Source organism: Fundulus heteroclitus, unplaced genomic scaffold (genome assembly GCF_011125445.2).
Source record: "Fundulus heteroclitus isolate FHET01 unplaced genomic scaffold, MU-UCD_Fhet_4.1 scaffold_640, whole genome shotgun sequence".
NCBI lineage: Eukaryota > Metazoa > Chordata > Actinopteri > Cyprinodontiformes > Fundulidae > Fundulus > Fundulus heteroclitus.
In genome coordinates, this window is record NW_023397078.1 from 40,747 (window position 1) to 68,280 (window position 27,534).

The following is a 27,534-nucleotide window of genomic DNA, read 5'->3' on the forward strand; positions in this document are numbered from 1 at the left end:
GGAATCATGACTCAGACAGCAGGATTTTATGGCATCTCTGTTAGGTTCCTATGATGCAGTTTTAATCGGTTTCAGCCAAAATGCCTTAGGCTGTGTTCAGGTTGAATCTCTGGAACTAGAGCCGAAGGGGATCTACGAGAAGAACGCAGGGTTCCTATTTGAGGTCCCATTTTAAACTCCTGCTGTTGACTTGCAGAGCTTTGCATGGTGAAGCTCAGCAGCATTTCCTCTTAGAACTGTTAATGGATGTAAAATCATTGTAAGAGGATTTTCCCTTTTCTTTACAAATAACTTTACTTTGGTGAAACCATTACCTTGTGGTTCTGGAAATGATAATCAGAACCTCAGAAATGTGCTAATGTTATTTATTAAACACTCCAGGAAAGATTTTCAACAGCTAAAAAAAGGAAACTCAGTAATTCCTGCATGTTGCCTCTTTTCTCATTTCAACTTGAGAGTTGTTCCATTCTCAGGCTGTTTTCCTTCCAGTGTGTTTGTCTCATTTTCGCCGCTCTTACAGATAGAGCCGATTCGACAGAAAATATTTTTTTAAAACAAAACTTTGTGTAAATGCTTACAAAAGAAAAAGTAATTTTTAAAACTTGTCTTTACCTTCTTTTAAAAAAAGCAGCCGAGCAGCAGCAGCTGCTGAGTAGAAATATGTGGAGCAAATTAAACTAAAGGAGCAAATCCATATCTTCTTCTCAATTCTACTTGTTCACTTTTTCCATTTAATTTATGCCTTACCTGTATACATGTACATAAAAAAGATATTAAAATTTTCCCAAAAAATTACGATACATAAATCTTGCTCTAATCTGATAATTTAATTGAATGATGAGAGAAAAATTGTACATAATTGATTCAAGCTGTTTTGATAACTCTTGCTCTTAGTCTTGAAGGGCTCCCTAACAGAGTCGGTTTCCGACTCTTAGAAATGTGTTTTTCATGCCACTAAACAGAGATATTTCGGCTGATGCACTGCAGGATGCACCAGTTTATGCTTTCCTAACGATTTACATTCAAACCTGAAATTTATCCTGCAGTTGCCCTCTTCAGCTCTTACAGTCGACCCACTGGCTGGATAGGGAATAATGTTTTTGTCCCACAATTCCTTGCACATCACTGCAGTTACAAATCATTGCCTTGAAGTACCATCAAATGTGCTAAGATGAGAGGAAAAGGCAACGTAACTCATGGAATAAATAAAGAAAATATCCGTAACAGCCAGCTAAAGTGGAAACTTTCAGCGAAGGACAAAGTTTCTAGATGCTATAAGAAATATGATTTTTATTTTTTGTCGTAAAACAAAAGCTCCATAAAAATAACAGTGAACATCCTGACACACAATGAACAGTTGCTGTGGCGGGCACTGTCAATAATAGAAACAGGCCAATGTTATCATACACTGCTCCCTGCTGGTGGATGAACATTACTACACACACACACACACACACACACACACACACACACACACACACACACACACACACACACACACACACACACACACACACACACACACACACACACGCGTAATGAAAATAGATTGGTTGAATGTAAAAACTCATGAGGTGAAGCCCTCCCTGTAGGAACCTCCCTGCTGGTGTGTCTGATACTTCATCAATTTCCAAGCAGAAAGCTGATCACATGTTCCTCACAGGAAGATGATTATTGATCCTCTTTGGTCTGACTACATTTTTCAGGGTGGCCGATGCCATTTTGTCCCACTATGATGTTGCTGTACATCTTCTGCTGTTCCTCTTTAAAGGAATCCTTCACCTTCCCTCTCTTCAGTCCTCCATCCCTGCAACAAGCAAACAGAAAATCACATCCATGTCTTGAGAGCTCATGATGGGACGGCGATTATCCACCATTTAGGTAAGAATGACTACGCAGAAAGATCGCAGAAATGCATCGTAATTACACTGAAAGAGAACTTTCCAGATGTGTAGGGTTTTGTTTGACCCTCCCTGCTAGTCTCTGTGACCTTCTGACCCTTCTGACCTCTAGCCACATAATCGTCTCTCTTCCTTTGAAAGTCAATCTGCTCATATCCCCTCCTGAACGCTTCTTTTTTCTCCTGTTTGCCATTCTTTTTATTCTCCTGAATTCTAGTCATTCGAGCTTTGCATTACATGGAATCAAAGAGATGTTTAGATTCCTTTCACTAATGCGACTTAGGAACAACATTCAAGCTCCACTTCAGTCAAAGTATGGTTTAAGTCAGTGCTTCGTTTTGTCCCTCTGGCCAAAATCAAAAAATTGAAAGTACTCCGAGGCCAAAATACGGATATATTTTTTTAAATTAAATGTAATATAATCCTACTGCGTCCGAGGGATGGAGACCATCAGTAATCATCAGTGTTCAAGTCAGATTTATATGTAGATGTAGGTCTGGACTTTGACTGGGCCATTCTAACACATGAACCTGCTTTTACTTAAAGCACTCCATGGTAGCTCCAGCCATCCTGTCCATCTGGAAGGGGACCCTCTGCCTGAGTCTCAGGTCTTTTGCATCCTGAACAGGTTTTGCTCAGAGGATCCTGTATTTAGCTCCATCAGCTGTGACTAGCTGTCCTGTCCCTGCTGAAGAACAGCAACCCCACAGCATGGTGCTGCCACCACCATGTTTCCTCCATCAGGATGGAGAGTTCAAGGTGATTTGCTTTTTTTAATCTACAGTAAATAAGCTGATGTTCGTGTGGAGAAAATTCCTTTATAGTTCAAAAGTTTTAACTATAGAGGAGAGCTAACAGGAAGACAGAGCAGATATTGAACTGTAGCTGATTTTGTCCCTCTTAGAGCAAATCTAAACTGAAAACTTTCCTAGCAGTTCATGGTAAAGTTACTTTATGCAACTTTGCATAAAGTATATAAACCTGAGAACTCTATAGTAATTTTCAGGGCACAAATTTGTCCCTTATTCATTTTTCAAACATGTGTTCTAAATCAGAAAACCTTTCAGCACAATCTGATGCAAAAGTAATCTACAGTAAATAAAACAATCAAATAAAATAAGGAAACTGATGTAAACGTTTAAAACGTAACATAAAAGGTTTGAGTTGTTTTAGAAGCAAATTTCTGCTGGTTATTCCAGGTGGAAGTTGTTGCAGGAGTTAACGCCTGCAGGGGAGACACTAACTACTCATAATGTCTCCTCCCTCAGAGCAGTGGGCTAACCCCCCGGTGCAGCAGCAGGATGTAATCTGAGCGTTCAGTGCAGGCTTGTCCTCACCATGCCAGGTCCAGCAGTCCTCCCTGATGAGCAATGGCTGATTTCACCCTGTTGGCAAACTGTGCTGCGTCCTCACCATCCTGTTCAACACACATATAAACAGTAAGTCAGGACCAAACAGCAGCAAGTCACGAAGTGAAGAACCAGGCAGGTCAGGATGGTGACCTTTATAGTTGAACTTTTGGTGCACAGTAAATGCGCTTTAGCCTTAAGTCTACTAAATTCCCATAGATCAGAGGAGTAATAATTAATCACAGTTATGTGCTCATATTTTCCCACTAAGCTGTTTGGAGAAACCTATTTGGTGGCTGGTGGTTGAAAACAAGCAGCTTTCAGAAAAATGGCTTCACTGTTTCTTCTTGGCAGCAGAACATTTTCCCAGAGAGATTGTGAGCTCTCCATAATAAACCGGACAAATGTCCATGAAACTACTTGTTGGAGCAAAACCGGTACAACTTAGTGGGAGCAGAAAGCTTTACCTGAATCAGGTGGTGCTTACTAAGGGCAAAACTTTTTGACCACGTGGGAACAATCGTTTGTGTAAAAAACTGTTAATGAAGTCTTAAAATACAAAAATAACTACAGTTTACAGCTTTTATCTTTGAAAACTGTCATCAGAAAATCAGGTGTTTTATATGGAGAGTGTAACAACCGGTCATTAAATCCCTCATTTGCTTCCTGCATCCCGGTCTGAGAAACAAACACACAGAGGAATATCTGGGATTGACAGAGAGGCCGCTGTACTGCTTCAATGGGGAATGAGGGACGTGTGTAGTTCAAGGTTCGCTGGTCATTTACAGACTTGCAGCTGTAATGACCTGAAGCTTTAGGACTGAAAGAAATCTGGTTCTTTCCAAACTTTACTGCTCCAGGGTCTTTTGGTGGCATGAAGGGTGATCTACTGCAATTCTGTTCAATTCAATTCAATTCAATTTTATTTATATAGCGCCAATTTGTGAAACATGTCATCTCAAGGCACTTTACAAAGTCAAATTCAATACAGATTGGGTCAGATTATACAGATTGGACAAAAAGTTCCTATATATGGGAACCAGTTGATTGCATCAAAGTCCCGACAAGCAGCATTCACCCTGGAGAAGCGTAGAGCCACAGGGAGAGTCGTCTGCATTGTCCATGGCTTTGCAGCAATCCCTCATACTGAGCAAGCATGAAGCAACAGCAGAAATAAAAACTCCCCATTAACGGGAAGGAAAACCTCCAGCAGAACCGGGCTCAGTATGAACGGTCATCTACCTCAAACAACTGGGAGCTAGAGAAAACAGAGCAGAGACACAACAAGACAGACAAACAAGCACAGAAGCACACATTGATCCAGTAATCTGTTCTACATTAGATGGTAATAGCGGGTGATCTGTCTTCCCTGGATGATGTCACAGCTAACAGAACGGCAGACCAGGTGTACCTACTATGAAGAAAAAAGAGAGAGAACAAAAAGTTAAAAGCTGAAATGACAACAAGCAATGCAAAACTGGAGAACAGTAGACTGGAGAACAGTAGAAATCAGTAGAGTGAGAAAAATAGGCCCTGATGTCCTCCAGTAGCCTAAACCTATAGCAGCATAACTATAGAGATAGCTCAGGGTAACATGAGCCACTCTAGCTATAAGCTTTGTCAAAAAGAAAAGTTTTAAGCTTAGTCTTAAAAGTAGACAGGGTGTCTGCCTCACGGACCAAAACTGGGAGTTGGTTCCACAGAAGCTGTTCATTCCAAAGTCGATAAAAGTTATAGAAATTTAACTTGATCACAAAAATCTAACTAGAACGCTGCTTCAGCCTTGTCACAAAATCACCTGCTAGCATCACTTCAACGATGGAAGGAATAGTTGTTTAAAATCTTTTTTCCTTTGTCTACTACGGTAACCTCTGAGGCAATATGCTGCCATCGCTTCGCATCACAGGCTAGGATGTTGCTGCTGGAAATACCATACCCAAAATAATAATGAAAAAAGTTTAACTTGGATTGAAAAAAAAAACTTTCATGGCAACCAAGAAAGTCCAGTAAGTGTCAGGACCGCCTCCTGCAGAAGATTCACCAAAGCAGTCGTGTCGCCACCAGCGCAGGACTTGCTGGAGAATGGTAGCCGGCAGGTGCGAGTGTTTTTACCACACAGTGAGGCGGATTCCTTCAGATGCCTGTCTGGTGTCAACAGGGGTTATCAAAAAAAAACAAAAAACTGGACAATTGGACATTTGATTTTTTATAGCAAATGGCATCAAAATTATGAAAAAGCAAGTAATTTTCAACCTATTGACAAAAAGATACCTCATTTATCTATAATAAAATATTCTATACACCATTAGTTTCTTTCTTTCTGGAAATGTTATGCATATATTGCAGAAATTATGCATCCTAAAGCTAGCAATTTTAAATTACCTTTACATCTAGAAACATTGACCATTTTTTTCTCTCGCATTTTTAAGAGGCACAACTGAACATAGAACGGCCCAGAGCGGAAAAGGTGGAGGTTGCCATGCGGTCTGTGATATGCTGACCATGAGGCATCCTGAGACCATGGGTAAGGTTTCCTCTGCTGGGATGAGTCTGCAAGCAACTTTGCTCAATAATTCAAAAGCAATTTGGTGAAGAACAATGCTTCATCTTCAAGGAGGCAGCATGTGACAAGGCAAAGGGAATCAAAAGGTGAGCTAAACACCAGAAATGTCCTTTAATATTTGGAAATGTTTAATAAAGAACTTCATGATAAACTCCTGACAAACAGATCCAAAAACAATAAAGGAGTGAAGTTTGGTAAAAATGTCTGGGGTTGGGAATTTTTTCAAAGATAAGACTGCCACCTTTAGGTAAAAATGAAAAATACACCAACATGTTATAGTTTAGCTGAGGAAATAAAAACAATAAAAGCATTACCATCCTACCAGCCTGGTGTCCTTTATTTAAAAGAAATGCTTGCAGTGAAATGATTTTTAATGTTTACAATCGTTTAAAAAAGTTAATAAATAAGGTTCAGTAGCATGTAATCTATGACTGGTTCATACGGTGGAGCTTCAGTTCAGCTGAGGAAAAGATTCAGCTGCTCAACACTTTTATTCTATTTTTTTATTTCTCACCAACAACAGAACCAAAGTTTTAGGAACCTTGGGTTCCCCATCCCACCGATGATACCATGACACCGTCCGTCCGTCCATCCATCCATCCGTCCATCCATCCATCCATCCATCCATCCATCCATCCATCCATCCATCCATCCATCCATCCATCCATCCATCCATCCATCCATCCATCCATCCATCTCCTCTTCTGGTGTGGGTTGGACTCCCCTGGGACTGCCTCTTGTCCCAGATCCTCTTTATGTTATTTATAACCAGGATCTGAAGACATTGTCATTGTGAGGAGGGGGTCTTTTTTTTGCATTTTGCAGCTGATGAGCTCCTGTTGGTGTTTATTCAGGCCATGGCATTCAGTGTGCACTGGAGTTACTCACAGCAGCTGTGATTCTGAGCCTATAGGTTCTCAGTCGGAACAAGAACACACCAGAATGCTCCGTCTGGTTCGGTGTAAGTTGGGCCGCTCTAGAGGCGCTTAATGTACATCAAAAGCTTCAAAACGGGTAGCGTATGACGCCCTGCAGTACCTCTCAAAGCCCCCCAAGTTGCGTTCACCATAGACTTTGCATGTAAATCCGATGCCCTTGATGCTCAAAAGGCGTTTGGTCTGAACGCAGCGTAACAGGTATATGATTGAATAAAACATTGCAAATTCCCTCTAAACAGCACAAGCTGCTGAAATTCTGCATATAATTTAATGCAAACGAGGCTGAGAAAACATCCAACCTGCAGCAGGTAAGGTTGGTTCCTTTGTGCAATTAAGGTTTGTGCAAAAACATTTTGTGTCACAAAGAATGAGATCCTTCAAATTATAAAAACAATCTGATTGATTTTGGTAAGGTTATGTAATTAGTTTTTAGGAATCGGGCATTAAAGAATGTGTTCAATTGTAGTTTATTAAGTAGGAGTCATCCTTATTGTTTTCAAGCTTAATTAATGCAAAATAAGGTGTAGTTATCATACAGTGCTCCCAAACATTTTTCAAAGCAGAGATTTTGAAGAAGGCTGTGCATATGGTCAAGATATCTGCAGATCATTAAAATTATCACATAAATTTATGGACATGCCTATTCTAAAACCACAACTGTAGAGCATTTTAAGGGTTATTCCACATGTGGCTGGCTTTGTCCTTACTCTGTTACATTAAACTTAGCGTACAAGCTAAAGAAGCTAGTGGCTGAAAGGAAACAGGGTCAAAGGAAATGCCAGCTACAATTATTTTGTGAGAACCTTCAGTCTAGGACTGTTTAAGCCTTCCCCTTTTAAATTTTGATCTAGTTTAGGTTGATTCTATCACTACCTGCTGATGCTGTTAAGGTATTACAGGTATTACAGGAGTGGAAGCGCACAGACAGTGTAGAGCCAGTTGTTTTGGTTCTTCAGAAAAACTATCTAGAGCAGTGTAGCTGGGACCTTGGTCTTAGTGGCTCTCCTTGAAGCTAATCTGATCTATGTGAAAGTGGGGAGTTTGAGGTTTACCTGTATGGTCATGGGAGGGAGATACCAGACATTGACAACTATGGCCCAGCTGGTCATCATGCGCAGTAGGTAACTAACCATGTTGTATTTGCTGCTGTTCCAGAAAGCATCTCCAAACCGAGGGTCATACTGGAACAGAGATAGAGAACAGAAACGTCTGAAAGCCCAGAGAAACCTGCTGGTGTTGGAACTGAACTGGAAGATCTGGTGAGAACCACACAAGTAAGCATGGACTCAAAACGCCATTGCTTCTACCTTAATAGCAACTGGATAAATTGTTCCTCCAATTTCGAAGCTTCCCTTTTTGAACATCATGACAGAGGTGTTGTTCACACATGTTCCTGTTGCAAAAAACAAAAACAAAGCCACAGTCACAAGGCACCAAACCATAAATATCATCCTGATAATCCTCATGCAAAATGTGACAGAAGACACAGACCTTCAGGAAATATGAGGATGGGAAGTTTCGTCTTTGCAGCGACATGATCTCTGAGCCTGCAGAGAGGAACGTAAAACATGAGTCCTCGCAAGAATAAAACAAGCCCTTTAACTTGCTTTCAGTTTAGTTAAAGGGTCTTAAATCAACTTTTATCAGCTTTTAACTTTGTTAGGATGCTATTTCTTCTTCAAAAACATGCCCAAAGTGGTATTTTGCTTGATTAATGTATTTCTGAGAAATCATTGTGAATTATTTTCTCTCAACAGCAGCCCCTTCCTTTTCCTGGAAAATGAGTGGTTCATTACCGGTCTACAGTCATTACCCGCCCCTTCCAGGAAGAACTTACCTTGACCACGCCGCCCCTGTCCAGTAAACAACATGCCCAAAAGGGGTAATGTGAGGCAGAGCGTGATCATTTCTGCTCGAAGTTGAGAAAAGTGTCTCTTTTAGCACCTAATCTCCAAAGCTACAGCAGCTGCTTTTTTTTTTCTTTTTTGATACCAGGCGACCCCATGTGGGGAGTGGCAGCGAAGCAGTGAGGGTAAGCACCTTTCTTTCTGGTTGGCAAAAATAGCAACAGAGAACAACTAATATTTCATAACAAATGGAATACCCCGTAGTGCCACTTTACATTATACACCGCTACATCTAAAAAAATTTGAATATTGCTGCGTAAAAGTGCATTAAATTTTGCCAGTCATCTTATGAAGTGAAACTTATATATTATATGGAATCATTACACACAGTGATATATTTCAAGTCTTTCACCTGCAAAGGTTTCCCCGAGCGGCTGAGCCTCTAAACAGTCTCTCGCTCTCTGGGCCAGTAGGCAACATCATAAGACTGGACAGATGTCCAGAAAACAGTCATCGACACCCTTCACAAGGAGGCGAAGCCAATAAAGGTCTATGCTGTAGAAGCTGGTTGTTCACAGAGTTCTGGTCCAAGCATATTAATAGAAAATTAAGTGAAAGAAACATCTGTGGTAGGAAAAGGTGCACCAGCAACAGGGAAACTGCAGCCTTGATTGGATTGTCAAGTGAAATCTATTCAAGAATTTGGGAGGAGCTTCATAAGAAGTGGACTGAGGCTGATGTCAGGTTCTCAAGAGCTACTATACACAGGCAAATGCTACACATGGGCTGTGAGTGTCTTACTTAGGCTAAGGAGAAAAGGAACTGGACAGATGTCCAGAACACAGTTTTCAATGGTCCAGGGTACTGTTTTCAGATGAAAGTAAATTCTGCATTTCATTTGGAAGTCAAGAGTTTAGAGGAAGACTGGAGAGGCACAGAATCCACTTTGTTTGAAGTCCAGAGTGATGTTTTCACAGTCAGTGATGGTTAGGGGCTCCATGTTATGTACTGGTTCTGGTCAACTCGGTTTTCTGAAGTTCACAGTCAATGCAGCCATCTAGCAGGAACTTCTGGAGCACTTCTAGAGCATGTCATGCTTCCCTCTGCAGAAACAGATGCTGACGATTTTATTTTCCAGCAGGACTTGGCACTGGCCCACACTGCCAAAGGGATCCAAAGCTGCTTCAATAACCATGGTGTTCCTGTTCTGGATTGGTCAGCAAACTCCTCTGACCTGAACCCCATAGAAAATCCCTGGGCTGTTGTCAAGAGGAGGATAAGAGACACCACACCCAACAAGGCAGATGACCTGGAGGCAGCTATAAAAGCAATCTGGGCTTCCAGAACACCTATGCAGAATCACAGGCTGATGGCCTTTAAGCCACGGTGCATTGTAATGTGATTCTCTAATTATCTGAGACACTGAGGTTTGGGTTTTCTTTACCTGTAAGCCATAATCATAACAATTACAAGAAATAAAAACTTGAAATATTTTTGCTCTATGTGTAATGAATCTCTATAAAATAACTGTTTCACTTTCTGAAATGACTGGCAAAAATATTGCACTTTGGCTGCAATATTCTGATTTCTTTTAGAGGTACTTGTATATGCCTGTAGTTGACTTTGGAAGGCTTAAAAAAGCATGATATGGAACCTTTAAAAGAAAACAGATCTCCTTAGTGCAGCTTCACACGGGGTTCCTCAACCTCTGATTCTAGAATAGGTTTTGCGAGCCTTATTCAGGATTCCTGAGTCATCTTTAACTGTGACTCGGTGGGGAAGTCTGCATGAAATGTGTACTGGTTCCTTTCTGTATTGTGGTCACAAAGCATGAGTGTGACCAAGACCGTGTGACGTGAACACTGAGCTTTGTTAAAAGCAAGACTTAGAATGAGTCATCGAGAGGGATGGCCTAGCTAAACTGGGAATCTTGGCTGTCAGCTGGATAAGATGCAGTTCCTGCAGTTTGTGTTGTCTTCAAATTAACTCTTGATCCTATAAATGTTATTTTAATCACCAGGTTGTGTTCGTGTGCATTGTTTCCTGGCCAGCATTCCTAAGCAGGGATACTAAAGGAGTCGCACACATGTTTTCAGGCTGGACTTATAAGCACCGCCTCCTTGCCATTTTATATCAGCCATCAGTGCTTGTTAACAGAAACCGTTAGATTCATATCCAGCTAGTGGGATCCAGCTCTGAGGGGACTTAGGTTTTTACTACTGGGATAAGAGATTTCAAACCAAACTGTGAGACGATGACTTCCATGTTCTAACGAAACTTCTTAAGAGTTATTTTGGACATCAGCGTTTGATTGTTTTTGTCTCAGGTTAAGCAGGAGAAAGTTTTCTCTGGAGTTTTGAGCAATATGCTAACAACATTTTAATTGGCTGTTGGTTATGATACCCCTGCCTCCAGCTGTCAGTAGAGCCAGTTCTATTGAAAATGGTAGAAACAGCCCCTCCTGAATATTAGGTTTACTGGCAAATTAATACAGGTATTAAATCACCAGATACAATGTTTTATCGATTTGTTTGGATGACAATACAATATTTCCCAATATAAGAAAGTCTGTTACGATTTCCGATCGATACGATCATACAATATGTTAAGATTTGTGGATTTGAACCCGATTTCAACCTCACACGGAGGCCACGTTTTAAGAGTTTTTATTGAAGATGATAAGTTGTGGAGGATGAGAACCAGTACAAATTACACAAATAAACAGCTGTTTAAAGGAGCTATAAGTAAGATATTTACTGTAAAATCAACCTCATTCTCATTTCTCAGCCAGGATGGAAGTAACATTCCCTATAAACAATCGGTCCTCTCCATCAACAATGTCTTCATCAAGTTTTGTTCCTTCCAGCCTAGAGGTAAAGTCCAGGGGTCCGTTCTTCGTACGTCGCTAACTCAGTTAGCAGGATTTCATTGTTGACGATTTGGCATGATCTTGGATCGTTTGGTTCTTCGAAAGACATCCTGTACTTGTTGTCATAGCAACATGTGCGCCAGCTTAAGCCTGCTCGAGAGCAGGCTTATTTCATGTAAACAAGATTAGATCACGGCTGTATAAGCGGAGGAGATAGGGAAGTCTGCCGTAGCCATGTCCATTTTTACGACAGCAAACTGTTGCGGAAGGTGCAAGAATAATTTGCAGAGTTTTCGAATTAATCGCGTATTGCGCAACAGACAGGATCCTTTAGCGCAGCGCGACAGTGTAATTGTAGAGAGATTTTTCTTGGTGGCTGTTATAAACAGACAAACACATCATTTAACAGTGGCTTTTAAAGAGGAAAAAGTGATATTGGAGTCATAAATCTAAAATATTTAAGTTATTTGTATGATAGTTTGCTTTTTATTTTTATCATATTCAAGTGTGAAGATTTGTTCAGGCCATTTTATTGTGAAGTTTAGTTTTACTTTGAAAGGCTTGCATCCTGTCGAGCCGTATATTGTATTAGAAAAAACTACGGATGGATTATCTAGCCACGGAGCAATACAGTTTTACCGTGTAAACTGTGTATGACTTGGAAAAGGAAGATTTTAATTTTTATGGATAAAGATTTTTTTTTGTTAAAATTCCCAGTTTGCATGCGTCCTTTACTTCCCGTCTCTAAGGAATGACACTGAAATTTGGATCTCTTGACATAACAAGTGCCTTTTTAAAATAAAGTATAATAATTAAAGGCTACCATTTTGTAGAATATTCTTGTATTTCACTTTTACTTGTCCCCATGTTCTAGTGGGTCCCGTGGAGGCTCTGATATAAAAGAACAAATAATATAAAATTATTAAAATGCAAAAATTCATACTGTAGAAAGTGATAGAAACATCTACCATGGACAGTATTTACGCATTAATTTGTCTGCTGCTTTTGCAGCCCTCTCTCCTGGCTTTAGCAGACTTTGAGGTGTTCGTTTTAATTATTGACTCAAATTCAGCATAACCTTCCATTAAAAGCTCGTGTTCTGCTTGGGAGAAAAACTGTGGGCGTTCTTTGCTGAACAGCCAATAGCAGCGTTGCTGATCAATGTTTCTACTATCGATACATTTCCCCTTTTAAACAAACGCATGAACACGCAGTTGTCTCAGATAACTCAATCCAGCCATACTAATCATAAACAACAGGTGTGTTGGAAGAACCCAATTAGCCGGATCAGGATTAGCCGGATGAAATCATCTTGGATGTCTCATTTGATCTTGGATGTTTTAAGCAACGTACGAAGAACGGACCCCAGAACTACTACGGTTCAGAGTGTAGCTCGTGTTTACTTCCTGGTTTCTGAGCCAATCATATGAAAGTTCCCAGGATTCCCAAAACAGAGCGCGGCATTTGGTATTTTATCTTGGCAAAAGAGCAGCAGCCTGCAAACATGGAAGCCAGTAAGAGAAGCAGACCAGAAATAGAATGGAATACATCATATAGCTATCCTGTGGAAGTAAAAACTCAGTCCAACAACCGTTGAGTAAAAGGGAGGTCTCTGTGAAAGGCATTGTGCATGTGTTGTTCCAATTTTAACCACTAGGCGTCATTATTACTTATTGTTCCTTTTAAGCACAAACTACTCAAATAGCTCAACACAAATAGCATTACAAATGATTTCTTCAAATAAAAACCAAATGCCACTTGTAATGACTATTGCTGTCAGAACCATTCAACCCCTTAATGACCTGCATCTTTAGTACTGATAGAGCCCCCTTTTGCTGTTATGACCTGCTGCTAATCGGATTCAGAGCAACACACCAGGCTAGCTGCATTTCTGAGGAATCTTAGCTCAGTCCCCTTGGTTAAAGACCTCCGGTTTATTAACACTTGCAACACACAAACCAGAGAATACTTAACTTTTCAAATCCTCCCAAAAATGTTGAACAGAGATTAATTCTGGTGAGTATAAGGACTGTGCTAGTGTCTTCCAGGGTATCTTCTATCTAAAACTAAGCTTTGATGGAGTTTTAGTTAGGCTTGGGGTCATTGTTCTGTCTGAAGGGTGTCTGGCTGTTTCAGGGATACTACATAGAGACACTGGCAGTCTACATGGGCCAGGAGTGTTTTATTTATTTATTTATTTGACAGGTACAGGAAAAGGAGAGCACAAAATTTCAATTCAATTTGTCTTCATTGGCTTCCAATTAGATTTCATACAGATTTTAAAATCCTTTTGTTTGTTTTTGAGTCTTTTAATTATGCTGTCTCATTTTATTTGACAGAATTGCTGCATCCAGATTAACTATCTCACTGTCTTATTTTGGCTGACCAGAGACTTTTAATCATTCCAAAGGCTAAATTAAAACTCAGAGATGACAGAGTTTTCAGTTTCTGCTCTAAGACTCTGGAATGATTCACCAACACACATCAGACAGGCTTCCTCCCTTCCTTTTTTATATCTTACTTAAACCCACAGCTTTACTCCCTGGCCTTGAAGTCTTTTTTTTAAGAGTTTTTTTTTCTTTTCTAAGATTTCTTTGTGTTGTGTTTTTACACGATGTTAGTTCATGATTCCTCTGGTCAGCTCCTCCTGTTCTTTTCTCTTTTCTCTAAGGCTACGTTCACACTACAGGTCTTAATGCTTAATTCCGATTTTTTTGTGAAATCAGATTTTTTTGCGTGTCCGTTCACATTTCCAAATATATACGACTTGTATGTGATCTCCTGTGTGAACTGAATGCGTTCAACCGAAGTGTTGTTCCTCCCTATTTAAGCTTACTGGTCCTCTTTCGTCATCACTGGATTCTTCCGTTGCTCTGCTATGAGTTCTACAAATTAATCTGGAACAGATCCATTTAATTTCCTGTGCTTCTTGGCCTGTTGTACCTGTAAGAGACGAACCTGTAAGTCTTCATTGTTAAACACTCTATTTTTGTCACAGCCACTCTCTCCACTTGGGTCCTTCATTACCACAAGTCCTGGCAGGTTTATTTCAGGGTTTTGCTACTTCTTAGTTTGGCTTCTTTGATGCCAAGTACAGCACTTTAATAGTATTTTTTGTTGTTTTTAAAGTGATTTATAAATAAAGTTGCAACTTCATGACTTGGTTGGTAACCTCTAAGATAAAAAAAACAATATGTCACTGATCTAAGAGGTTTTGGTAATTGTATGTCACTTGTTATGTATGTTTTTTTGAAGAGATTGGTTTAATAACATAATTAATATATGATACCAATTAAGAAGACAAAACTTGTAATCTTTGGAACAGAGTCCTTAAAAACTAAAAAAAGTAAAAAAAAAAAAAAAAACTTGGTGTTTTATTTGACCAGGACATGTCATTTAAATCCCATATTATACAGGTTTCCAGGTTTTCCTTTTTTCACCTCCAAATATTAAAATTATAAATATTCTGTCCAGGAGTGATGCTGAAAAACTAGTCCATTCTAGTCAAACTATTGTAATTCTTCACTATCAGGAAGTCCACAAAATGCAGTTCAAAGCCTTCAGCTGATCCTAAATTCTGCGGCAAGAGTTCCGATGAAAATTAAGAAAAGATCATATGTCTCCCATTTTAGCTTTCCTTCATTGGGTCCTTGTTAAATAAAGAATAGAATTTAAAATTATCCTTCTCACATATAAAGCCCTTAATAATCAAGCTCCATCATATATCAGAGCTCTGATTACCCCGTATGTTCCTAACAGAGCACTTCGCTCTCAGACTGCAGGTCTGCTGGTGGTTCCTAGAGTCTCTAAAAGTAGAATGGGAGGCAGATCCTTTAGCTATCAGGCTCCTCTCCTGTGGAACCAACTCCCAGTTTTGGTCCGTGAGGCAGACACCCTGTCTACTTTTAAGACTAGGCTTAAAACTTTCCTTTTTGACAAAGCTTAAAGTTAGAGTAGCTTAGGTTATCCTGAGCTATCTCTGTAGCTATGCTGCTACAGGCTTAGGCTGCTGGAGGTCATCAAGGTCTACTCTTCTCACAGCAAAAACGGATCTAAAAATAAGTAAAATGTTCTTAAAATTTGAGTTTTTGTCCAAGATTTGTATGTATATGTATATACAATTATCTGCTAATGGAATGAGTATTTTGACCCCTAAAATAAGATAATTAGACATCCTGCACTTGAAATAAGATGATGAAGATGAGTTGTTCCTATTTTAAGTGCAAAAATCTTATTCCATTGGCAGATCATCTTATTTAACTGCTCAAATTAAGGACAGATACACTCATTTTAAGAAAATATTACTTATTTTTAGTTCTGTTTTTGCAGTGTACTGAATTCTCACACTGTTCCCCACTTTTGCATTGTTTGTTGTCATTTAAACTTTTAACTATGTTCTCTCTGCCTTTTTTTCTCTTCATGGTGGTTACACCTGGTCTGGCGTTTGATTGAATTTGACTTTGTAAAGTGCCTTGCAATGGCATGTGTTGTGAATTGGCGTGATATAAATAAAACTGAATTGAATTACTAGCTGAAATAAATGCTTACATTTCCTGTTGCTAATGAATTCAAAACTCCGAGTGGGGAGTTTTTTTGAGGACTTCTTCAAATTGGCAGTCAAAAAAGTTATTGTGGACAGTGATGTAACTCTCATCCTCACCTGCTGGTCACAGTGTGCCGGTCTTTCATCTCTGACCTCTCAAACCACACATGGGGGCAGGACCTCACCATGGACCTCTGAAGGACACCCATCAGACCTCCATGAATCTGCCCCACCTGTGGACAAGGTCTGATTAGAAAGGATGTCACAGACCCACTGGTTTTCTGTGGATATGAGACTCACCATGGCATAACAACCGTCATTGGCCAGAATCACCACATCAATTGGTGTGGTGTGATTTGCAACACAGATTCCTCCTTTCTGAGGTCTGTTCTCTCTGCAGAAACATCAGCAAGGAGGTGAATGCACATCTACCAACATTTATTCAGGTTAGGTCAATGAACAGCAGAATACAAATAGCCTAACATTGACCACAACAGTCAGACAATTTTTTTTTGTTTTTTTGCCAAGACCTGTTAGTTAAAACCTGTTAGTTAAAAACATTGTGACGGTTGGTTTGTACAAACCAACCGTCACAAAACTAACATTTGTCTAATAACAAACTAGACAAATGGAGAGCAGGATGAATGTGGATGGTCTGAAAAAAACATCAGATCAACAGGAGTTAATGTCCTAAAGACACAAGAACACAATGAGTTTATACATACTGCCGTCAAGTTTTTCTTTCTTCAATCGGATAAGAGCAAAATAATAGTTTTTCGGTATAACATTTTTATACAATTAGTTAATTTGGGGGGAAAAACTAAACATCTTGAAGATAATTTATTTTTCCCCTTGAAAACTCTAGTTTAGACTTTATTCTTTGAACTATTAATTTTCTGAACAAATAACTTATACTAATAAAAAGTAGAACAAAGTGTTTCAGGTTGTAGCGTGACTGGATCATCAAATTAACTGACTTGTTGTGGTAGTGGATGGTAGCAGAAAGTCCTCTGGCACAGATCCTGTAGCAGGTTAGGTGGACCAGCTCACTCAGCCACTTCTTTGCACTGATTTGCACACACATAAAAACACATTACAATAATAATCTTCATCATTGTAACACACATTCCAATGAAATTCTTCTTCTGCATTTAACCTGTCCCTAGGGAGCAGTGGGCTGCCACCGTGTGGCGCTCAGGGAGGTTAAGGGTCTTGCTCAGGGACCCAGAGAGAGGCAGTCTGCGGGAGTCAAATCTGTTCTCTAATCACTAGGCTACCACTCCCCCAAATAAGGAAACATTCAGAACTCATCTGAAAAACAGGACAATCCTATTTGAATCACTGCAAAAATGTTCAACCCTTAAGTTTTCTCTTACACTGAGTTACAGCTACAAACCACACTGTACTTTCATAGATTGCATGTGATAAACCAACACAGAGCCGACATGACATATAAAAATCCTACCAGTACTTCCTGCTGTTATTTTCAGCTCCCTTCACTATCATACTGCTAAATAAAATGTGCAGCCAATTGGGATCTTATTATAAATCCGGCTTACGTTGTAGAGAACATCAATGAGCAAAGGGTCTCATGAAGACCAACAAATACACCAAATAGGATGACCACAGTGCTCTAGTGAAATAAGTTAGTTAAGCTGTTTAGTCAACATGCTAAACTCAAATACCGCACATGAACCTGAACACAACATACCCACAGTGAAACATGGAGGTGATAGCATCATGCTTTGAGTCTGCTTCTTTCAGCAGGGAAAGGGAAGCTGGTCTTAGGTGATGGGAGATAAATTAAGCTAAACACATGGCAGAAGGACAATGACCCCAAACATAGTGGCTCTCTGGAATACTGACTCAATGGGACTGAATTCAAGTGCACGTCACTTTTTTCTGAATTTTATTTAAAACTTTCACATCACATATGTACACTGCTCTCTGTTGGTAAATTGCAAATAAAAGAATTCAAATAAAAAATGAAAATAAAAGACATTGGATTGTTTTATAATTTTACAAAGCACTGTATTTCTTATTTTACCTGCTCTCAGGCAGAAATCCAACCAGAGTTGTTCCAATCACAAGCCACGAGAGACCAATAATGGCCAGAGTAATCCTGCAGAAACACACAAAGACCTCTAACTGTCACGATCTCCTGGGGGTTGTATGTATTTTGGATTATTTCATTGCTGTTATATTTCCTCGGTTGTACTTTCTTCAGTTATTTCCTTATGCTTAATTTTCTTAGGTGTTTGAATTTTTGGGTTTTCTTTGTTTCTCGTTTCCTGATTATTTTTTTTGGTTGCCGCTATTTGAGCTCATATGCTTGTGGATTGTGTTCTTAGTTCATTCTGTAACTTTTTTATTAGACTCCTTCCATGCGTTTCTTCTTGGCACTCCTCCCCTCAGCTCATCTGTTTTAACTGGCCGCCCTCAGCTGTTACTCGTATCCTCCTGAAATCATTCACCTGTTTCTGACTCACTTTTCTTCAGCCTGCCTCAGTATACTGTAGTCTTTCTTCTTCTTTCTGTTCCTCACTGGTTTCTTCCATTTGACTTCATGCTCCCCGTTTCTCCATTCCTCTCACCGTGCCCAGTCCACTTCCGCTGCTTCGTACCTGATCTCCTTGTGTGAGAATATGTTAAATTTTCTTTATTCATTAAACTTTTGCCTGCGCTCGGGTCCTCCTTGAACCCTAGAATGACACTTATAGATTGATTTTAAATAGAAACCTACATCATTTCTTACAAACTACACTTTGTGTGGAAGATTGCTTTGCATTTCTGATTAACAACTGAAAAATCCCTACAGGTCTGTCAGAGGAACTCCAGCACTGCTTGGTGTGTTTCAGATTTTCATTTGATCTGACATTCAGACTGACCTGAGGGGGAAGAGGATGCAGTATCGGACAAAGACTCCGAGCCCCCAGATGATGGTGAGGCGGAGGCTGATGTAGTAGAAGTTCTGGTTGGTGCGGGTCAGGAGGTTCCAAGAGGCCAACTCCTCCGAGGAAAATCGCTGCGTCACCTGGTCATCCACAATGCTCTCCAGACCTTTCTTGCAGAAGTACATAGCGTCACTTAAACAGAACTCCCCTGCTGCTGGGGGCCGAGGGCACCGGAGCTGGCCCATTTGCTCCTCCATGGAGCCCCGGGCTCGTTCTATGATCCCTGCAAGACAATCACCAAACCCAGAGGTAGTTCTACAGCAAAGCTGGTGCTCATCTCCCAACAGGAACATATGAGCTGGTATTTGAGCTTTCATTTATTGTTTTTTATGCTTGATGTAATTTTTGTTATTACAACAGGTTCAGAGTCACGTGGCGTATAAAAATGACTCGTCGCTATCATTTGTCGCGGGTGTATTCTATAAATGGAACATAAAATAGAACCTCACAAGATGACTGGCAAGTCAGGATGAGAGGAAAACCCAGGGAGAAACACAGCACTGCAGAATTCAGTCAACTAACAGCAAACGTAAAGAAATACTGAGTTTAAATCTATACATTAACATAGATTTCATTAAAAACTGTTTAAAGTAATAATAATAATAAAGTATACATATTTTTTTTAATCAGATCATCCAGCAACTGTATTTTTGTTAGAGTTATTTTGGTTTGATCAGTGATCATAGTCTCATATATTGCCATGAGTCAGCTGGCAATAGGATGTAAAATAATATCTTCAGAAACTAAAGTATTTAGGATTGTCTCCAATAAAGTGATGGGTAATAGTTGGGTTCATGGGTATGAAATGGTTAAACATGAGGGTAGAAAAGTGCTTCAGTTTTTTCCAGTTAGTCCGGTTAACTTGTGTTGCTTTACAGGAGATCTCATAATGAGATCTATGAGCTGGTGAAGCTGCTTTGTAACCAGTTTTGCCTCAGATTGCTGATTGTGTGCTGGGAAAACTAAGATGAAATGAGGGGAAAATAGACGAGAGCTGAACAATGCGTGTGATAATGTTAATGGAATTCTGAGGATCATAAGGTTGCTTAACTCTTGTTTAATGCCAAAATCACAGCTGAGTCTAATTTAGCTTGTTGTTTTCTTCCTTAAACCAATTCTGCTGAGAAAAATCCAAATGAAAAGGATAGACAGACCCAAAGTTTGCAAGCAGAACCACACAGCTCCAACCTGGTGGCCTTCCACCCAATGACAACCTTCGGTACTGCACACCCACAGACCATGTTTCATCAGCATGTGGTGCAGTTCTGATGATCATGTAACTGCGTGGAGCTGTTAGAGGTGGATAGGGGTCATTGTTGATACTTTGACTTGTCCAAAGCAAAACTCAGCCTTGGGTTGACTTTCCTTCCTTGGATTAGCATTGATCCTGACAACAGGTGATCAGAACCCAACCAAAGACCTGGAGCTGTGGAGATGTTCTGAGGTATGAGAAGGAGACGCCTGTAACAGGATATTCTCTACAAACCACGTCTCAATTTGAACTCAGCTGACAAGCTAAACATCTACCAGGGATGTAACAGTACGCAAAATCCTTATCCAATCTGCACATCAGCAATAAACAAGTGGGTAAAAACAAGGATAAATAGATTATATCAGCTCACCAGCACATAAAAAGCTCATGAACCGGCTTTCCATGGCCGAGCAGCTGCATCCCAGCTTTAAGCGTGTCGGGTACAGTGGTGTATTATGCAATTTAATGCTTCCACTTTGTGTTAACAGTTTTACGATAGCCCTTCCTGGTCCAACATAAATACATACTCATGTACAAAGCCATAAAAACAAGGATAAGGAACAACAGGGGCGATTGTAGGATCAGGGCCCATATTCGCAAAGAATGGAAGGAGCTCTTAGTGAAGTCAATTTAGGAAAAATCTTAGAAATACCTGAATTCCAAGATTTTTTTTGGAATTTTACCTCAGTAACATAACATTTATTCACAAAGCATCTTATGCCTTAAGAGTTTTTAAAGTGACAAAATGTTATGAATAGTGAGGAGGACTTTTAGTGAGGCTAAAAGCGTCTTCAACAGTGAAGATGGTGGAAACAGAGAGAGCTGTTTGGCTGATTCACCACTTAAACAGTGGAGCATGCATGTCCCAAGTTTTACCCATTATAGCCCCCTCTGGCAATAGAAATAGTGAATATTAATTCCCCTAAGAAAATACTTTCCAAAGCTTACCGGATAGTTAATATACACTCAAGCCAATCAATACCATTACCAATAACTAAATGGGAAAGATATCTTTCATTTCCTCTCGATGCTGACTTTTGGACCCAAATCTGTAAAAAATATTGATTACATGACCAAAAATGCTAATCTTCAACTAGTTCAATACAAGACCCTCCACAGAACACACTATACTGGTGATAGATTATCTAAAATGGGGATTCACAAATGCAATTTGTTCTCACTGCACTCAAAGCTGCATAGATTTATATGTTCAATCCAATTCAGACAACTTTATTTATCCCCATAGGAAATTCAGTTTTAGCCTACCAGTCGCATTAACAAGACAAGAAGACAACATCAAGAATTCTGAAACACTGTCAATGACATAATCTTGCATTTGGGTACCAGGGAAAAAGAATTAGATACAAAAGGTCACAATACACGACCACGTTCCTAACTAAGAACATGGGCAGGATGAGTCATGACCTGCTTAGCCTTCTGGAGCACCTATTTTTTCCAGAGGGAGCTCAGTTCTCTCAGCTGTACTCCAGTGATTCTGTGGTCCATGTCACCTGGTCTTGCACCAAGTGCACTTTAGGAATGAACATGATCAAGCTCCAGAGTCTGGGTAGTGTTATTACAGTCACTCTACAAATATAAAAATTCAATGGTACTATCTATATCAACCGCCTCTCTATACACCAATTTTGTTTTTAATGCGTCTCTGTAGGAAAGGGGAAAAGAGAAGGAAAGAGGGGGTAAGTAGGTGTGTCCTCTCGAGGCAGCATCTCTGCTCGGGAGGGCACACGATGTGTCCCACCTCTAGCATCGCTGGTGATGTGATCTGCCACTAGCTGAAGACACACCTAATTACATATGAAAATAAAGGTAATGTGTATGGTATGGATGCAGATATGTATATGAGTATGTAGGGACAGAAATGGTGAAGCGAGTGTAAAAATTATATTGAATAAATAAGTAAATAGCCCTGAAAAATAATGATTGTGATAATATGGTAATACTAAACATTTAAAGCATGGTGTGTCATACATTTATTCATTAATTGCTTACTTTTCAAGAGTTTTGTTAGTTTACTTAATTAGTTATTTGTTTCTGTGACTATCATTATGTTTCTATTTCTTAATGTATTTTTGTTTTCTTTCTCTATAACTTTTGCACACATTCACATTCTCACACATACTCATGCACGCACCAATCACATCCATTCTCTTTCAGTGACTTCCTTACCAACAGACCCCAGGTGCTGAGGATAGGGAAACACACATCTGACCCACTGACCCTCAACACTGGAATCGTGCAGGGGTGGGTGCTCAGCCCTGTTGTCTTCACCCTTTTCACTCCTGACTGTTCTACTATCCACCCCACGCCTCCGTTTCGTCCATTAATTTCTGATAATGGACACCTTGTTGAGCATTTTTTCCTTACATCAGGGGTGTCAAAAACTCATTTTGGGTAGGGGGCGCATACAACTTAATTTGATCTCAAGAGGGCCACACGAGTAAACTCATTGCAAGATTAAATAGAACTAATAAAAGTGGACTTGTTGTTGATTTTTATATTAAATAAATTTCACTTTTACACTATATTATGAATAACCTCAGCGTTTTTAAGAAAAGTATGTGCAATTTCAACAATACTTTTACTCAGTTAAACACTTACTTGTGCATTATGCATAAGAACTGATCACAGTGATTGTACAATGTTGAAAAACATTTATTCACATTTTTTGGAACTTAAAAACACTGTCCTGCATGACAAAATACATCAAACAGATAAAAATTAAGAAATTATTTAAAGTCAATTTTCAACATCTGAAGCTCAGTGCTTCCATCTGCTGATTAAAACACAGCGCCCCTCGTGGAAAATATAGGAACTGCAGATTTTCAACTAAACGAAGTATTGTACACATTTTCTTTTTTCCTTCTTGTTCTTCCTTTCCTCCCCTACTTTCCCATTGTAGTGTCCATATCATTTGAGATATTCCCCTCATGAATCATAATAAAACTATTCACATTCATAAATCAAGCGGAGCAGTATGGCGAAAGCTGACTGCCCACTTGTGAAAGTCAAATCTGATGAGCTCTTTTTGACATTAAGACAACAATTCTTATTGCCACATTGCCAGACAGGACACTGCAAAAAAATAAATAAATAAAAAAAATTGTTCGGCGGGCCGAAACCGGTTGTTAGTTTGCTATTGTTTTCATTTTACTTAGTAGTTTAGTTAAAGATTTTGTTGACCAAAGTATTTTACCTTGAAGTTGAAATATTTTGTAAGTAAATTGTGTGTATTTAAAAGGAAGTTGTGTTATTCTATATATGTCTGCAAGGGCTTGCTGTTTGAGAACACTAGTGTCCGAAATCACTCCTTCAGGATTGTTCTAGATACCAGACCTCACCAGGCAGGAATTCATAAACAGTGACCCAGACTAAGAGCTGTTTAGCTATTGTTTGGTCATTTTATTATACATATTTGTTAATGATTGCCTGTTCTACTTATTAATAGTTATTGGTAGCCAAACTAAACTTTTGTTGCACAACACGACTCCTGAGGGACTCATTTCTTTTCATACTTCTGTTATTTATTTTTGTTTGTGTCCTAAAACTTCTTTGCTAAAGTTCTGAAGTAAGCGGCACTACATTTTTCACATTACGTTACTCAGAAGCAGGGTTTCAGTGTGTTTCTGTGTGTCTTGGTGTGTGTCCGTTTTTAAACTCAGCTAGATCCCATCCTGCTGTTTGGCCAACGTTACACAATCTGCTGTTGCATAATCATTCCTGAGACGAGCCATGAGTTTTTCTCACACTGAACAACAGCCCAACATGAGATAGCGCAGCTGACCAATGGGCAGTCCCGATCCTCACGTACGGCGTCATGTGATCTCTCTGCACTGCAGAAACAAATCCATCTCACAGCAGAACATCGTGTACCGAAAGCCAAACAACTGCCAAAGGCCGCTTCATGTTAGCGGAACAGTAGCGTGGCATAACTTCTCCACATGTTGCAACCAGATTTTAAAAGTCCCACTGTATTAGGAAACCTTTGAACACAGAACAGAGAGATCCCAGCATGCATCACAAAGCAGGCCTGAAGCTGACTGATGTTCATCAACACAGTGAAGCATGGAACAGAGGTCTTCAAACACTCTGAAAACATGGGAATTTTAAGTTTCTGTCTTTATTAAGTTCAGTCTTATATTATTATTACTCAACAATGCAGCATCGTTGTATTTTCAAAATTATTTTATAACAATTTGATTTGTATGTGAACTATAAAGCATGGTATATATATTTTTTAATATCAAGGTTATTCCTGCAGGTTATAGTTTATGGAATTATGTTGTTTTTTTATTGCATCAACTTAATCAAGATTTTTTCTATCTTGTAAAATGTTTTTCTTTTTAATCATAGTCGATGTATTTTCTAATTGTCTTCATGTCTTTGCTTATGTTTCATTATTTTGTAGATATTTTTTCAATTGTTCTGCCTATTTCCCTATTTTCCTAAAAACCTAGCTTTCTGTCTCTAAAGTGAGGTGACTCTTAGGGCTAACATTGATTAAATAACGATATATATCGATCGATAGCTGTGTAGTTAAATAGAAAAAAAAAGAATAACAGAACAGTGCCTTCTATCCTATCATGTCGGTTAATACTACAGTTATAATCCTCCCAACCAATCACAAACACAGACCCAGGAAACCTTCACCAGCCTTCAGAGAGTTCAAAGAGCATGTGTTCCATTTTTTCTTTTTTAGACTTAGAGTTTTGGTAAAAAGTTGCTTGAATAAAGGGTTGAGTCTCAATCCATTTATTTAAAAATAGGTCATTAAGCAACTGCATAAAATGGTCAGGGCTGCACTTTAAATGTATATTTTGAATTCTTTTGATAATTATCAATATCGATCAATATGCTGGTGAAGATTCTCAGTCATCCAGGTCATGGTCATTCCAGAAAAAGTAAAAAACAAAACAACTGGACTAGTTTTCCGAAGTTTGAAGACGTTTTGCTTCCTATCCAGGAAGCTTTCTATCTAAGCCATTACGAGGCTTTTGTTGGGCAGTAGTATAAAGCTTGATACTCCACATTACTCCAGAGTTTTTGAATTGAGAAAGCTTCCTGGATAGGAAGCGAAACGTCTTCAAACTTTGGAAAACAAGTCCAGTTGTTTTGTTTTTTACTTTTTTTGGATCGATCAATATGATTTTTATTTTATCTATATGCTTTTTTTCTATCTCGTCCAGCCCTAGTGACTCTTAATTTTAGCACTGGGTGTTTTGCTCTTTCATCCAAGCAGCATGTGTATCATTTTCCCACAGTCAGCATGGGACAGCGGGGGGACACAGATCAACCAAACATGAATGTTTTTGGACCAGGGCAGATAATCTCAATGCCCGCATCAAACCCCCTCCTGCTTCTGTCATCTTAGTGTATTTGTAGCTTTACATTAGCCTGATCAGCATGACTCCTCTGGTGTTTATTGTGTAGACTAACCTGTATGCAGAGGGACCGGTACGCTGGGCTGCTCCTGCCGTCCCTTCTGGATGCGTATTGTGGCCCACTGTGACACATTAACACGTTTTCAGATGACTTTGAACAACAGACTGCTTTACCAGATGTCTACGCACACACAACTTTCCCCTGAAGACACACTGTTGCCTTAAATAGAACTGAGACATTACCTCAAGTATTTTTAACCAGAATCTGGATGTAGACTCCAGTGACCCCCAGAGAAAGGCCAAACATGGCGGGAAGCATGATGAAGAACACCACTACAACCATCCACAGCTGGAAAATGGCCCCAGCCACACACCAAAGGTCCTCCATCGCTGTGGCTCCCAGGTCACCTCATCATCTGCAAACCTTTAACCATGGTCCTGCTCAGTAAAAGAAGCTGGGATTCATTGTGAACTAAACATCTGTCTTATCCCCTAGGAAGAATAGTCCAAAAGGTTTTTTTCAGCACGTCAAAATATCACTCACTGACAAAAACGGTTAAAAACTAAGCTCAGCACAGAGAAGGAATGACCTGATTTAGACATAATCTGGTGCAAGGAGCTGAGAAATCTACAGTTGGCACCAGAGGATATAAGAGGTTAGATCAGAGGACGTGTTTTCACTAACCGTTGTTTTCGAAATGTTTTGACTGGAACCAGGATCAATTTAATTCTGTATTACTGCCTAGTGCCAATTAACAACACATCACCTCAAGGCATCTTACAAAGTCAGTTCAATCAAATCATACAGACAGATTGGTTCAAAGTTTCTAAGGAATCCAGTAGATTGCATCGAGTCTTGACAACAGCATTCACTCCAGCTGGATGAGCATGGAGCCACGGTGAACATTAGTTAGAGGAAAACTCCAGCAGAACCAGAACCAGGCTCAGTGTGAACGGCCATCTGCCACGACCCACTGGGGGCTTTAGAGGACAGAGCAGAGACATACAAACATAACCGAAGCACTGATCCAGGAGTATTTTCTCTGTAAGAAAAAGTAAAGCAAAGCTGCTTGTGACCAGCTCTATTCTGAAGGTTACATCTGATTCTAGACCATTAAGAGAGAGACATTGTGTCATTTTTCTAAAATCAATTTAATAAACCTTTGCTAAGAAGGATAGGTGTCCTTAATTGTTTGTAGTGGTATACAGAGGGTTTTAGTTATTACTTAATCTGCTTCTATCCAGTTAAAACAACAGGAGCAGAAAGCTCTGCGAGAGCCAACGCCTGTTTAAAGATGTTTAAAGGTAACTGATCCTGGTTAGCTCATTTAACCTCAGGTTTGATGAGACCGCTTGATTTCAAGAAATCCTTGTTTTCATGTAAATCAGCATTAATGTTGTTACATGTTATTCTGGGGGTTTAAACTAATTTTTAGATTTTTTTTTAACTCCAAGTAATCTGAAGCTGATCTGAGGCTTTCATCAAACAACAGCAAGGGTTCTGATGGCAGCATGCAGTTGTAATGAAGCTGTTCATGGGTTGACCGGGTGATCCGAGCTGACCAGGACCAGAACTTAAATTCGCAATCGGACTTAAGATCTGAAGTTCAGACTAGTTTTCAGACAATGGTTCGTGTGCATTTTAAAACAGCAACCAATGTAACACAGTTAATATTACCTAGGAAAAAATATAAGTTACATAACAACGGAGTTGGGTAAAAAAAGTCTGACATAATTTAGAGTAATCCTTCCGTTAAAGGGACAGGACTTCCTGCGGTACCGTTACTCGGAGCTATGTTTAAAATACCCAAACCCAAATCTGGCTAACACTACTGACAGAACCGGCATCAGGAAGGACTAAACATACTGACAGACACGAGACCTTCGCGGCGTCCAGCTGCTCCAGCGGAGCTCCTGGG

The 27,534-nt window shown here is 39.6% G+C and overlaps 1 protein-coding gene and 1 long non-coding RNA gene across 2 annotated transcripts; one reads left to right on the forward strand and one right to left on the reverse strand.

Moving 5' to 3' along the window:
- Positions 1-1,474: 1,474 nt before the first annotated feature.
- On the reverse strand, positions 1,475-25,948 carry LOC118561484 (glycerol-3-phosphate acyltransferase 3-like; the record flags this gene model as incomplete). Its single annotated transcript, XM_036133602.1, has 12 exons — positions 1,475-1,807; positions 3,239-3,318; positions 7,804-7,932; positions 8,059-8,144; positions 8,243-8,298; positions 16,128-16,243; positions 16,311-16,404; positions 16,988-17,077; positions 18,058-18,132; positions 18,899-19,187; positions 25,671-25,737; positions 25,859-25,948. Coding segments are annotated over 12 exons (1,308 nt in total), but the record flags the coding sequence as incomplete, so codon positions are not given.
- Positions 21,976-23,559, forward strand: LOC118561485. Its single transcript, XR_004930077.1, has 3 exons — positions 21,976-22,043; positions 22,392-22,478; positions 23,507-23,559. It is a non-coding gene; the product is annotated as an uncharacterized LOC118561485 (long non-coding RNA).
- Positions 25,949-27,534: the final 1,586 nt, after the last annotated feature.